We start from the raw sequence: 14938 nt of genomic DNA, 5'->3' as shown, positions 1-14938 counted from the left end.
AAAAAAAATAATATATATATATATATAATGCCTAGCATATTGAGGTCATCGATACTGTATTTAGAACTATAAAGTGCTAGCAATATTTGTCCACAATCCCGAAATTTCGCTAGTCTCGAAAAATGGAAAAGTGTCGAAATGGACAGAGCAGCATTCACCGCTATCATTCAGAATTTAAAAGCACTGCAGACCATATGGCACAGACATCATAAAGCTGCACACCGTAGAGAACAACGAATAAAGGATGAAAATGATAAGGGACTATACATAACAAATGTCAAATATCTTATGGAAGGAATACGAAATGGCCATAATCTTTAGCAGATTTTAAAAATAATCACATTTGATCAAGGAAAAATGAAAAAATGCAACTGTTCATAACTGAATGCAAAATTATGACAATGAGGACAGAAATAATAAATTCCTAAAAACTGTGAAAACAATTCTGTCACAATAATGTCACTGAGAACGAAGACAAATGCATTATTATTATAACAAAAACGATGCGTTATTTTGCATAATAAGGATGTGACATACCCAATAGGCATTAAAAAATATTAGCGATTGGAACAACTTGAGAAAACCTATCATTTAAATGACCTTTCTTAAATCATAGGTGTTCATAAAAAATGCACACTTTACCTACTACAGCAGAAAACAAATATATATTCTTCTGTTGGTAACAAGATCACTGATCATATTTTGACCTAGATGAAAAAAAGAGTTGAGAGCTGCATGCACAAACGCAAATGATCACTTTAAACTATGAATTTCATAGAAAAATACGCACATTTATGAACTACTGTCTAAAAAAAGTCAAAGGAAGTACAGACAAATTCATAATAACGGAACTTTTTAGATGTACACGTTCATCCACAGGCATAAATGAATCACTTTAAACTATGGATTTTATATACATACAAAAAAGAAAAATAAAATAAGCAAAAGAATACATACGCAAAAAGAAATATGCAAAAGGATACTTTTTCTTCAATATTCTAAAGTTAAATCAACAAATATCGGATTAATTAATCATTATATATCCACCGGCTTCATGGAAAAATTTGAAAAACTGAGAACAAATATTAAATAAAATGTGATTTAAATATATATGAATAAGAAAGAAACAATCTATTTTAAGAAAGGAAATACTGGTTAGAAGCATGAGGTGCAGTCAACTAAGCAGTAATTCAGGAGACCACTTCAACCTCACAAACAAACCAGGATCAATTATTCGTTGAGTTTACCACCGACTTCCACCCACCAAAAAAATCGAAAAATGCATCCAACAAACAATGCAAAATACAAATATTACAACAGCAAAATATCGCATAAGAAGTTTAAAAACAGACAATTTTACGACGTTAAAAGCAGATTCAGTTGTTCTGAAATGCATAAAAATGAGTATGTATAGAATAAAAGAGAAAGAAATACCAAACATAAAAGCAAGCGACAGTTTCTTCGTTTTGCGAATCACACAACTATCAACAGCAAATTCTGTTCGAAATGCTTGCATAAATGACCGTGTCTGGCACGTAATCGTTAATGAGCACTGTTAGATGTATTACGTTCCTGGTTGACAGAATTTTGGAAATCATATTTAAAGTTTCATTTCAAACCAGTATCTGCTGTTCTGTTAACTTTAACCAATAATTAAAAAGACTATGTAACGAATATGCGGAAAAAAAATCCCTACGTAAAATGCAGCTCAAACATGACTGTAAAATCAATTACAGCTCAAACATGACTGTAAAATTAATTATACCAAAAACTAGAGAAAAGAAGCAGTTATGATAAATTGGTAAGCTAAGCAGAAAAATAAAAAAAAAAGGAAAAAAAGAAAAAAACGCATTTCAAAGCAAGATATCATGTGAATGCGCAGAGATTCGAAAGAAATATTTAGATAATAAGAAAAAGGATTATCCAGGTAACAGCAGTTATATCTAAAATAACTTCGACTCTTTAGTGCAATTGGAAAAACGTAACTCTTGGAGAATAAAAATCCTTCAAAATTTGAACCTAATCATGATTAGTGTCAATTTATCAGAAAGAATGCAAAGAATTTTCAAATAAGCTTAAAAGACTGATAACAGTGCGCACTGTGCTCCTATACAACTTTTTAGAAACTAAAATTGAGAAAATAGTGTTGAAGATGAGTAAGAGATTTAAGACTTTTACCTAAGAGCAAACAAAGAGACTGCTAGTTTAAAATATCAGACTCATGTTCCATAAATTAACAGGTCTTATATAACATCTAGCTTGATGTGCTGTAAAACAGTGAAGTAAATTATAAATTAAAAATAAATAAATGAAAGCACACTGTACCCTCATCTGAAAATAAAAAAATTTTAAACTGCTCTCCGATATCTGGCTAACTTAAAATTCTTGCACAGCGAAAGGCCGTCTCGGGAAGACACGCAGCTCCGAAAGCTTATCTATTCGTTGTGATAATTCTTCTAGACGTTTCAGTGTTGGCTTTACATACACATAAACAAATTCAGCTACTGTATCATTGTAGAAAACAGTTAGCATTTCAGCCCTAAAAAAAAAATTTGTTTTCAGTTAAATACTCTAATGAATTTATTATATCATTAGAAAACAAGAATTTGTAAACGTTAAATTAGGTTACCTGATATTCTGCTCGCAAAGCTCCATTTCACGAAGAAACGACTTAACCTTGTATAATACTTGGTCAAGATACCAAGCTTGTGTGTATAAGTGCTTTTCGTTGAATCTTGCCATCCACCCACGAACCTCAAAAACAAATATTTAATACTTGATTTTTTATTAAGCCTGGTTTTGAAAACTGAAATAAACCTGATAATCATTGAAAACTTGTTCTTCAACTGAACTGATTGTAGAGTGCAATGTCTGGACAGCGTGGAAAATGTGTACACCTAACAAAAAAAAATATTGTAAATGAGTTTGATTCATAACATACAAATAAGGCATAGAAATTCAGATCTCAAAAACTTATATATGCATTCTCTGTGGTGCGTTGATCTGCGTAATTTCCTATCCGTAATTTCGAAACTGAGATAACTTTTTGGAATTTCCAAATCTATGCTTGCGAATATAATTCAGAAAATCCCTTCAAACAGCATTTAAAAGAACCAAGAAAAAATCGATACCAGGAAAACTACATTGCGGTATGAAAGGAGATGAATTTTTGTCGAAATATAATACCGAAGAACACTTCAGCAATTGTGAGACTGACCGCATCACTAAATCTCGAACTTAATTAACTTTTCAACAGCAAAATAAAAATGACTTCAATTTGCGAGTATATACAGCACAAAACATGTTGACCATAAGAGAGGATCAGGTTTAATCGAAGTGAAAACCGATAGAGGAAGCTGCTGAATATCTGAATATGATTTAAGTGAGCCGAATATCTTCCAAAAAACAAACCTAAAGTATGGGCTTTTATTTAAAATCCAAGAAATGGATGGAAGCGCTAAAATTTCCCAAGAATAAATTCTTACCCTCAGAACCATACTGGCCACTTTTTAAAACAGCCATGTTTACAGCAGCAGAAGGAAGACCAACTGGTATAACTTCGCATATGATGGCAAAGTGGTCAAACCTGAAAATGATTAAATCGTTAAAAATACAAAATTCATTTCGAATAACTTGGAAGAAACAAATAAAAAATATTTACAGTTGCATAGAAATGCAACGTAAAACACTATTATGATTGATGCATCAGTGGATCCTCTATTCATGAAATATGCAACATAATGGCCTCGAAAGTACTTGTTTTCTCTTATAAAGTCATCTACTCGAGCACTTTATAAAGAACCGTACAGTTATCAGTATATTGCAAAACTATAGAAGGCTCCGCATAAGCCGTTTTGCATAAAAAATGTAAATAATATAGTTTTTCTTCTTATAACAATAACTAACAACAAGAGAGAATTTCACAATGCTTCAATGCATAACTGTCCATATATTATATTGCGTTATAATAAATGTCCCCATTAAAGTAACATGTAACTGAAAATGCTTAACCTTTGCCAACCGGTTACAATGATACCTCGAAACTGCTTGAACTTGGAATGATGCTCATTCATCTGCTTTAGCCAACTTATATGATTATTCAAGTAATGCTGAACATTTGAAGCATACTGATCTGGACCATCGGCACCTAAAATGAGCACAAATAACCACATACAAAAACATCCTTATGACAGAGAATTACACGTTATAAAACATAAATTTGCAGCATTCTATACTTTTGAAAACTCAACTTTGTAAGCAGAGGCTCCCCAAACGTATGAAAACATTGAAGATAATCGCTGCCAAAAATCAGGCAACAATTGGTCATCCAAATTTTCCATGTAATTCCATACTACTGGCTCGACCAAATCACTCAAACTAAAAATATTGAAAATGATAAAATGATACCACAACTTGTAAGCATTTATAAACATTTATTAAAATCATATAATATTTATTTGCTAAAAATTAAATTATGTTCTTGAAAACTGTTCAAGATATGTCGTGATCTAGGATAAAAACTTTGTTTATATATAAGTGGACGGTAGAGGGTAAAGACATTTTGAAATCATAGAGACTGGTAAAATACTAGCATTACTGAAAATGTGGAACTCCTGTGAAGTCACTTGAAGCAACTAATAATAAAGCAAATGAAATACCCATGCTTCAAGACATTTTGTGTTTGTAAATTTACTAGCATATCGTGCCAAATCAATACATTCACTTTTTTCTCTGGAACTTGAGCCTAAAATTCATTAGATTATAAATTGAAAAATAACAAAGGAAAGCTGCTTTCCGAAGGAATCAATTTGTTGGATACTTCCTCTTCTCCAATGCATTGCAAGTTAAATTCGGGAATATCAATAACTGTACAAAGAGAATTTATGAAATTATCTAACGGAAAAAGAAATCAGCCCCAGGAAAACACGAACCTTAACAAACTTCGCTACTTTTGCTATGTGTTTAAGCAGCAAGAACTCGGTATCAACATTATTGCTTACCATGTAACTTCTGTCCTTCTCACATCGACCGATCTAAGATAAAGTAGCAGTAATAGATTATATTGAATACTTTTATAATGCCTTTTACCATTCGCTACCAACAAAACTGACCGTCAAACGCAAGTGTTTATAGAAATATTGTGCCGAAGTTTAACACTACATCGTTCACATGGATTCAGCTAGGGAAAAGATGTGAGCTATCTAAATTGTAGCAAAACGAACCTGATAAACCTCATCTGCTCCAATGTGGAAATATTTCATGGCAAATTCTTTATGCAAATCCAATATTTGTCTTAGCGCTTCCTGAACTAAATCAACAGCTCCTTCATCCGTCAAGCAAATCACCTGCATGTAGTTATGGAAATGCCACCAAAATACTATCCGTAATAAACAAGGATATAAATATGTCTCAGAATTACATATAAGCAAAAGTCCCCTACACAAAATCCAGAAATCCCAACAAACTTAAACTGTAAGCGATACTTGTGGATATCGTTCCTCCTCGCGATATTTAGAGAAGTTAGGGTATTTCAAAATGTATTCCAGATGACCCACTGTTTGCACAAGAGGTATAATGTCCAAATCATGTGTCTGAATTGCACGGAGAAAACGACGCAACTCATCCAGAGTGTATGCATTGCCAGCCTTTACCCCGCTTAGTTTACCTTTAAAATTCATAAATTAATGGTAATGAAGTCTTTTGAATACAGTAATTGTACTCAAGAAAATGGCGGATGGCCTACTATGATGTTGATGCAATCATTACTAAGATGATGATGATAAAAGTGATAAAATGAACCAAACTCAACAAAATCTATTGGTACAATAAAAAAACTTTAATATGAAAACTTTTCACAGCATGACGTTCAAAAAAGTTGAGAAGATAGAAAAAGAGAAGAACATATACACCTGTAAATGGAAACATGTCTTCATATTCGATCATTATTCCTGTTGCTCCAATTTGTTTGATGAATGGAACAAGCTTCAACAAATAATCCATTTTTGGTGCTGCACCTTTCAAATCCAGATGAAAAATGCGATTTGCTGTAAGAAGTACAGTTTACTTTTCTCCACTAAGCATAACAAAACCCGTACAAGCAAAATTAATCTACAGTCCACAGTGACAGGAATCTACAAACCAAATACAATCAAATACATAACTTTTTTCTTTTTTTCATTAATTTACCAAGTTCAAGCATCCCACTTATTTCAAAAGGGTGTACAAAATTAAACAAAGGAAAAAGAATTAAGTAAGAATTTCTTCGGGACTTACGTGCAATGAAGTAGTTCTGCGAAGATAATGGCTCATGTAATACTTTCTGGAAGCCACGATCTCGACTGACGATAAGCCCTTCCATGTTTTCCCGACTATCTCTCTGAATTACAAAAAAAGAGAAAAAATTGCAGTTACAATGACAGGGAAAATAGGTCCTATAAAATTCGACGGAGTAGAAGGCAACGATAACACCAAACAACGAAAAAGGCTAAAATTGAATACCGGGCTTTTTGCGATACTATCAACTTTCCTGCCCTTTTTCCCCACCCACCTCACGAAAACGCGCAAAAGTTAGTAAAAGTAAAACAGACTGGAGTCAGGTGCTCAACTGAAGCGAATAACCTTTACTCCATTAGCTTGCATTCCTGGCTGGGCTCTACGTGAAACATTGCGCTGCATCCGCGACCCATTCTAAAAACCAATTTCTTTGCAACATCCGAAATGAAATTATGCTCGCAATATATCAAGTTTGCTCTTTTATACTGATGCGTACCCTTATTGAAGTATAATTTGACATCCTCAGGAACCTGTTATCTTCCATGTTATTCTCTTAAAATAATTCCAATCAAAACTTAGATGACTAATTTATCTAATCATTTAATACGACAATCTATGAAGTCGTCCAATGAAAAAACTGTCAACTAAATAATTCAGGAACCATTCGAGAAAAAAAGCTTGCCTGATAGTCCATAATGAGGACTGCGGTTGTGTAAATCACCGTTAACAACGATATAGACAGAGCAAATCGCCGAATCGACCTTCGTAACATTTTCTAAAATAATATTCCAGAAGCCACCAGAAGGAGCACTAATCACATGTTGCTACATGAATTCTAAGAGTAACGCTTCGGAGAACCTACCGCAGAAGAACAATATCCAACCCGTCCTGCCAATCCGATCCCACCAGCTTTCATTTTCGACAGCAGATAAGCACGGAACTTTTCACGGCCCGATACTTAGCGAGCAACCGGATGTGAACTGGACGAGTTTCATTCCGGACAAAGGAGCGTGTAATCGTTTACACTTTGGACCATAACGGATGGAAAGTTGGGACTTGTTTTGTTTGACAACGTTCCGTTAATTCGTTGTTGAGAGTTCTTAACCTCCAAGACCGTTTTCCTGCTTTCAAGTAACGTGAAAGTTGGAAAACCTACACTTCCATGCAAGTCAGTTATAACGGCATCCTCTACCCATTGTGTTGAATCCAAAAAGGGAATCTTTCCAGAAATGTAGCAGTTCACCACAATGTGTTGAAGTATAAACCAGTGCATAGTCCCATTTCTCATCAAGCAATAGTACTTTTATGAAACAAACTTTCATTTCTTTGTAACTGTTCTGATAAAACTCTTAGCTTTCAGTTACTTTGTGCCGAATTTCATTCAATTTTGAAAATCATTCTGCCGACAGAAGTTGATACATCTTTAACACTAGTCCAGTTTGACGTGAATTTAATTAGCTTGTGAGACTTTATTATGAACCCACTTCATAGTTCTTTTGTAATACATTATAAATTTCCAGCAGGCAACTTGCTGGATTATCGTCGTGTGGATGCTAAATGTTATAGGTTAAAAAATGCAGGAGTAATGGAAGATGGAACTGCTGCAAACCTAATCCTTTATAAATATCATGTAGATTGTTGTATAAGCAAGCTATTTTTCATGTGACAATACTGCCCGAAGCATTTTTATATGTATTCAAGACAGTAATTCTATACGAGAATGAAATTTGCTGCGAAATGCAAGGTCTTTTAATGAGCATCTCTTAATAGAATCCAAAATTTTACTTCTCCCTCTTACTGCATTATTTTTTAAGCAATCAAAATTCCAGACTTTGCTGTAGGATCTAGAAAAGCTCCAGGGTTAAATTAGATTTAATCGGAACCCGCTACAGATGTTAAAGTGATCACAAAGGTCACAATGATAACGACAACAGATCACCTTGGCATTGTAGTTCAAAACTTACAGAATTCCTCACTGTTAACAAATGTCTTGAAGCCTTAGAAATAGGAATACATCAGTATTCCACTATTTGGCCGTTGCATTAACCAATAAATCAAACAAAGTATGGTTCCGGTATACTAGTTCTGCCGGAGTGTAGGCCCAGAGAGGGAATTTGTCGAGCTCGAATAAATATCTGAAGCTTTTTCTTCAATTATTTTTACGAAATTATTATGAATTACATAATATATGGAAAGTTCGTTCATATTTTACTCCTCCCATGCAAGAATGTGTAAAAGAAAAAAAACAAAGTCGATTGGTCCTGCCGCGCAAAATCCGACTCTGGATCTCAGTCGTAAAGACTTCGTAATGCTCAAGCAAGTTGACATACTTCATTGAGTTTTACAAAGATCGAGATAGCAGTGAGAGACGAGGGTAGACTACCAATGTGCTCTTTTTTAGTCTAATCTAAAAAACTGACTAACGTTGCCCAAGTCATCATAAACAGGATTGCCAATAGACCACATTCAGCAGTGACCACTGCTCCAGCCAATAACTGAAAATACATCATGTTTTGGACACAATAATCAAAACTGTTATCTAAAAGAAAATTTAATCCGATCGACTTACCAAATCTTTAACACGTAACAGGCCGGATGCAAAAACGATTGCATTTGGTGGGGTTGCCACCTGAAATAATTTAAAGCTTCAAATAAAGCTAAAAAAACTCATCTAAGGGTATTTTAGCGATCATTTCCGTGTTTAGTATTCAAAAATCATTTACAAATTTTAAAATTTACGAAGTGGAACGAACAGGCAAAGTGAAAGCCATTGAAGAGGCGAGAGTGGTAGGAATCATAAAGTAAAGTGGGTTAATTTCTAGCGATTTCGCCAGTTCTGCTACAATAGGGATGAAGATGGATGCTGTTACTGTATTACTGCAAATGTTTGTCAGGAATACGGTGATAAATATACACAATGCCATAATGACATTAACTGGGAACATTTGCAGTAACTGCATCATTTCTCCAACACGATAACTCAAGTTCGATTCCTGAAAACAAGTTGTGTACCAGTCAGCCATCATCTTTCGTGCGTATTAATACACTTTTTTTATACTCTCCGAATGATACACCTCCGTTCATTATCCGCTAATTGATAATCGCCTTATCGTCCAGATATCTCAGAAAATTTGCGATATTTTTCTCGAGTTTCTCCGTTTCTTCCTTCGAAGAGATTTGCAGCCACTCTTTTCATTACTACCGAAGAGTTAGTTACAACTTTTTCGCAAAGCTTTGGAAATTGGATTTTGCTTATCGCGAAACTGACGATCTTGAAGGCATTGAAGCTAAATTTTTGTTTTTGTACCTATTAGATATGAAGATGAAACGAGTTGAGCTTCATAATTTTTCTAGAAAGGTTGGTGAACTTTTGCTCTCGTTTCATCATTTCTACTAGTGGGTACATACATACACGAGTCTTTTTTAATGCCATATAAAAAGAGGTTTCTGAAAAAGAGGTCATATAAGAGGTTTCTGATTAAATATCAAAGTACCTGAAAAAAAGTTCACAAATCAATGCTTTCTACGAAAGTTTATCAGTTTTGCTGACTTCTTGTTTGTCATTGTTATATGAAATCAGTAAGGTAGGAAAAATGGACATAAAATCACTGTGATTTCCTTATCAGAAAACAAGAAGTTCAAATTCAGTTTAACTAGAATGTGCATTGATGATGCCAAAATTTGGACACTTAAAGTATAATTTATTTTACATTTTTCATCAGATGAAGCTTTTTTGAATATTAAAAATTTTGTAAAAGAACGCCTAAGGATATGCAGTACGATTTCCATCCACAAATATTCATTTTATGATATAGGGATATGAGGATTTTTCAGCAGTTGCTTCCAACCAACAGCCTATACTAATGATAAATTTGAAATCCACTAACTGAACAAAGGAATTTGACCCCTGCATTCAGTACCTTAACGCCTGCGGCCATTGCAAAACCGCCTCCAAGTAATAGCACAACACTCCATGGAAAGTTTGCTTGCATTGTTTTCCAATCCAGTAATGTTCCGACATTCTCCGATTTTCCTAAATTGTTATTTTGTTTCGAATTTGTAGTACACTTCATTTTTTCTTTGACTAAACATGGCGAAAACAGTTTTAAAATTTGTTACCAAAGAAATCTGGCTTCTGATTCGGAACGGCAAATAATATAATTGCAACCAAAATCGCACTCGTTGCATCTGTTACATACCTGAATTTTTTGAAATTATAAGGAAATGTTTCAAAAAGTTTTGAAGGAATCAAACGTAAATATTTCAAGTATGATATCCTGAAAAAGTCAGGTTAATCTGAAGCTTTTCAACTTCATTTTGCTGTTCAATCTTTGGAATATGTTAATCACATGCCCTTTCTTGAAAACAGTTCCGAAACCAGGAACAACATGTGGATCTCTCATTATCCAAAGTGTTAATAATATCAAGAAACAAATTGATACACCGATTTCTGCAAATGATAAACTTGGTAGTTCATCGTACTTTTGTCTCAGCTTGTCTTTAATCGTCCCGTGACCTGCATTTATTATATCTTTTAAATTTTTATTTCATTCTAATCCTTCAATTACTTGCTAACAAAAAATCATAGCGATAATGATTAACGAGCAGATTCAATATCACAAAATAGTAGGATAATTGGGTTTTTCGAATGTTTGAGTATGCAGGAGAAAATTGCGTTATTTTTAGTAGTTAAAAAAGGACCTTTTGAAGCTTTTCGGAAGAAAATGAGTACTAATGTTAGCCACGTCATGAGCAAGCATGCGATAACGAGTGGTACCGCAAAAACCATCCAGGATATGAAATTAATACCTGTATCTGCGAGAGGGAAAATTCTAAAACACTGTTTGATAAGTAATGGAAGAACAAATATGTTTGGTATCATTTTTCTTAACTGAGGAATTCCACTTCAATATAAAACGTTATAATATGAATGCTGGAATTTTCTTGAAAAAGTTGTTAGATTTTTCAAACTAAAAGACCGGAAAAAAAAATTTTTGCAAACAAACTCTTTAATTTGGCCCATTAAGACAAGATTCGACGGTGTTCCTGTAATTGTTCCTGTGCCACCAATATTTGCACCGAAAGCAACTGATATCAGCAATCCTTTGGCCATATGATATTCGTCTTTACTTAAAATTTCCGTCATATCTCTGGAAAGAAATTATTACTATATTAAAGTTTTCAATTGCTTAATTATCGCATTGCCAAAAAATCTTGTATAGCATCCTTAGTTTGTAGAATAGATGTGACTTGCACTGTTCTTTGAACTTCTAATAGATTATATATATACCTATATCTTCATGTGTGTATCATGCGTACAACTGGTTCTGAATGTATTTGTTACGAAAATGCAAAATAAACCAAAATGCACCTCGTACTAAAAGTACTGAGGGATTTCCTTCGTCCGTCGCTGTTTTCATTATACCTGTCTTCGACCACTGCTTCACTCACCAGACTATCCTGGAGAGTTTAAAGTCATAAGTTTTAAAGTCTCAAATTATGACATTAAAAGCAGATTACCATTATATCTTTAGCTGCTTCTTGATGAAGGAATACTTTAAGTAAATCAGAAATTGATTTAAAATTTGCTGCTAGAATTAGCCAAGTATATTATTGGCTCATAGTATAGGCAAAAAATTATATGGTGTGAATATGAAATCTTACACTGAACTCATTTCTACGATTGCTTTTGACGAGTTCGATTATGACAGAATTGGCAATGGGTACCATGAGAGCAGCAGTTGCTGTGTTTGATATCCACATACTGGAATTTGCTTTTTTTGGAAACCACAAAATCTACTATTTAATTTCCAAACAGCTTTCCTTTAACATTTCAAGTATTAGGAAACAAAAATCACCTCAAAAACGCAGTTGCTGACATAAAACCAAGCATAATCCTGAAAATAAAAGTTGACTATTGATTTCATAAAATGTTGAAGTTTTTGTAAAGGTAAGTCATCCGTTGAACTTCTATCACTATGCTAACTCCGTGAATAATTCTGATAAAAAATCAAAGAATATCAAATAGAAGTGTTTGCTTCTTTTTTCTCACACTAAAAAAAATTTACGAAATCTAAACATGAATGGAAAGAACATCGAGTATAAGATAAAACAGTAACCAGCATGGTTGTGGTGGAACAACAGTTAATACAAATAAAGCGACACGATTGTGCAATTTGCATTTCTGAACAGCTACGGCTACCATTAATCCACCAATAAATAAGAAACTTATATCCTGTAAATTACGTGAATTTCTGCTTCTTCAACTTCATGGTGAAAATTTTTTAAACCATTTTGCAAAGTCAATGAAACTTTGTGAAATTTCATCATGCTTCGTTTGTTCATGGAAACAAATGATAATGAAGCTCACGGGTAGATACATTTGAGCAACGTCATCCGATGCCATTAAACCTAGCAGTGGATAAAGTACCATCGGTAGTAAGGCAGTTATTGCTAGCGGTAGTACTTCCATAACCCAGTAAACAGCCATTATGCCTACGCAATACCCACATTTTGCTTCGTTCTATAATTATTGATTACACCAATAATATTAACTGCACGATATCAAAAATTAAAGTTAACTATTACTTACCTGTTTCTTACGTAACAAGTTCTAATTTTGGTGATAAAATGGAAACTGATACGTTAGAATTTTCTTTGAGATTTTTTTATCATTTTGTTTCGGATTCATTTTGTAGAACATCTCAAATATTGCAATTTTTTTAATTTTTACAATTTTGGAAAAACCATACACCTAGAAATGGAAAATGATATGGTTTAACGTCTGCTATAGAATCTGAAAGGGAGATTTTTGAGTTCTCAGTAATGGATGGATACAGCATTTACCAGCAGTTCCATCACAAAATATTCGGAAATTTTATCACTTCTTGTTTTACTTATCTACGGAGTCCTCAAATTTCACATTAACGATATACGAACTTCATTAAAAGTTCATACCTGGCTTTGTGGAAACAAAAATAAAATGGGTAACAAAATTATGGGCGTTAATGCACATGCCAGATAAGTACGCATTCGCCATATTACGGACAATGCCGACGTCCTGAAATTTCCTCTTCATAACTGGATAAAAATTTAGAGGCACATTTAGTGAATTCCTTTCTAATTCCTTTTTATTTTTTCGTAGTTTCAAATTTTGGTCGATAAAATTGAGATGAACTGAAAAATAAATAAAATGCAAAAGTTAAGCAACTTACGATCCTGGTCGATGATACCTTATATCTGACTTTAGCAGTGACATCCTTATCGTCAGTCTTCAATATCTTGTAAAGATACATCATAATTATTAAAATTTGAATGATTAAAAAATTTACTATTAGTGAATTTCAACAATGTTATATGATCTTAGGGAAACTGATTTTTGGAATTCCCAAGAGAAGAGTGCTGTAGATCCACTACTTTTTTATTACTTCTGATAATTCGATTTTCATTAAAAATGGAAGGATAGTGACAAGTAAAAGGACAGAAGGAAATTCAGGCCAAAAATATTAACCATTGAAACTAATAACACTGTAGAGCTATCGATCCAGCGCACTTTCCGATTTTGACTTAACAATGAATAAATTTGACAGAACCTTGAAGCGCCTTCCCTAGGTAGACCTATGTGACATGACGCTAATTTAATTTACCCATTGGCTATAGTGCCGTAAGCTGCATCACTTAATTTTAGCCGGTGAACAGTTAACTGTAACTTCGGTGTTTTCGAACACTGCAAGATTAATGATTGAGTAACATCTCCTCAACCTCAGAAATGTTTAGCTATCATTAATCCTGCGACACGATGAAATACCTTTGTGAATGTCAAAGCATAAGAAGTGACTATTTTCAGCATACATTACTGCAGCGTGCCAACTTCTTTGAAAGGAGAAATTTCACCATGAAAAAAAAAAAACCACTGGATTTTTCGTCTTGACAACTATCTTTTTTTTGACTGGACTAACATTTGTGTTTTTTTTTTTTCAAATAAATTTTTATAGGGAGTATTGTAAGTAATTGATGAGCTAGTTATCATCAAGTTTGAACCGGTTGTTTTCGAAAAACTAGAAAAAAAAAGACAACTGGAACAAATGGAGCAGTCTTAAAATCCACTTCTTTTCTGTCACCTTAGACTGATTGGTGCATTACTACAAGCGAGAAAACGCAAAAGCTCCAAAAATTAGCATTTCTAGCGTTTACTTATTCAGAGGGTCGTTAACACCAATTCGATCTATAATCGAATCTTATTGAACATCATGATACCACATAACTTCAAAAGTTACAAAAAATCTAAATTTGAATTCAACTATATACATGTATTTGCTAAAATTAATTGATTTTCTTATTAAACAGTTTTTAACTGTAAAGAAAAATTACATTCATGAATTCACCCCTGAACAAATCTTAAAAGAAAACAAATCCGGAAGTGCTTAAGAGCTTATGAAGCTTTTGCGTTTACAAATGCATTGGGATCGGCATCTTCACAATGATCTGTTTTTAAATGGAATAGTAGTCATTAATTTTCATATTTACTTCAAGATTTCAATCAGTTAATTTTTTTAGGTACGTATTGAAGAAGGTTTGTCGAATAAGTAAAACTGCTGAAAAGATAACTTTCCCATCAGCTTAATATGGAATAAAAGAAAGTTCAGGTACGGACTGAAACGTGAAC

General features: G+C 33.5%; 4 protein-coding genes across 4 annotated transcripts; all 4 read right to left on the bottom strand.

The window, feature by feature from the left end:
- Nucleotides 1-2325: 2325 nt before the first annotated feature.
- On the bottom strand, nucleotides 2326-4172 carry LOAG_07446 (hypothetical protein; the record flags this gene model as incomplete). The annotated part of the gene is made up of 6 exons (XM_020447432.1): nucleotides 2326-2539; nucleotides 2630-2754; nucleotides 2818-2897; nucleotides 3132-3224; nucleotides 3486-3586; nucleotides 4012-4172. 6 exons carry the CDS (start codon nucleotides 4170-4172, stop codon nucleotides 2377-2379), a joined length of 723 nt encoding a protein of 240 aa, XP_020302335.1. The 3' UTR covers nucleotides 2326-2376.
- A 57-nt stretch (nucleotides 4173-4229) lies between these two features.
- Nucleotides 4230-6479, bottom strand: LOAG_07445 (hypothetical protein; the record flags this gene model as incomplete). Its single annotated transcript, XM_003142979.2, has 7 exons — nucleotides 6274-6479; nucleotides 5910-6044; nucleotides 5484-5665; nucleotides 5223-5345; nucleotides 4932-5033; nucleotides 4659-4744; nucleotides 4230-4377 (listed from the first exon to the last, which is right to left on the bottom strand). Exons 1-7 carry the CDS (start codon nucleotides 6356-6358, stop codon nucleotides 4230-4232), a joined length of 861 nt encoding a protein of 286 aa, XP_003143027.2. The 5' UTR covers nucleotides 6359-6479.
- Nucleotides 6480-6913: 434 nt separating this feature from the next.
- On the bottom strand, nucleotides 6914-7189 carry LOAG_07444 (hypothetical protein; the record flags this gene model as incomplete). Its single annotated transcript, XM_003142978.1, has 2 exons — nucleotides 6914-7048; nucleotides 7136-7189. 2 exons carry the CDS (start codon nucleotides 7187-7189, stop codon nucleotides 6914-6916), a joined length of 189 nt encoding a protein of 62 aa, XP_003143026.1.
- Nucleotides 7190-8299: 1110 nt separating this feature from the next.
- LOAG_07442 (hypothetical protein) lies at nucleotides 8300-13531 on the bottom strand (the record flags this gene model as incomplete). Its single annotated transcript, XM_020447431.1, has 16 exons — nucleotides 8300-8408; nucleotides 8698-8768; nucleotides 8843-8902; nucleotides 9027-9266; nucleotides 10194-10306; nucleotides 10393-10472; nucleotides 10585-10789; nucleotides 10975-11105; nucleotides 11280-11423; nucleotides 11645-11733; nucleotides 11938-12037; nucleotides 12132-12170; nucleotides 12393-12508; nucleotides 12644-12796; nucleotides 13231-13333; nucleotides 13488-13531. 16 exons carry the CDS (start codon nucleotides 13529-13531, stop codon nucleotides 8300-8302), a joined length of 1797 nt encoding a protein of 598 aa, XP_020302334.1.
- Between the last annotated feature and the right edge of the window lie 1407 nt (nucleotides 13532-14938).

Source organism: Loa loa, assembly GCF_000183805.2.
Source record: "Loa loa unplaced genomic scaffold supercont3.43, whole genome shotgun sequence".
In the NCBI taxonomy this organism is placed as follows: domain Eukaryota; kingdom Metazoa; phylum Nematoda; class Chromadorea; order Rhabditida; family Onchocercidae; genus Loa; species Loa loa.
Note: the sequence above shows the minus strand (reverse complement) of the source record. Positions and strands in the feature narration are given on the sequence as shown.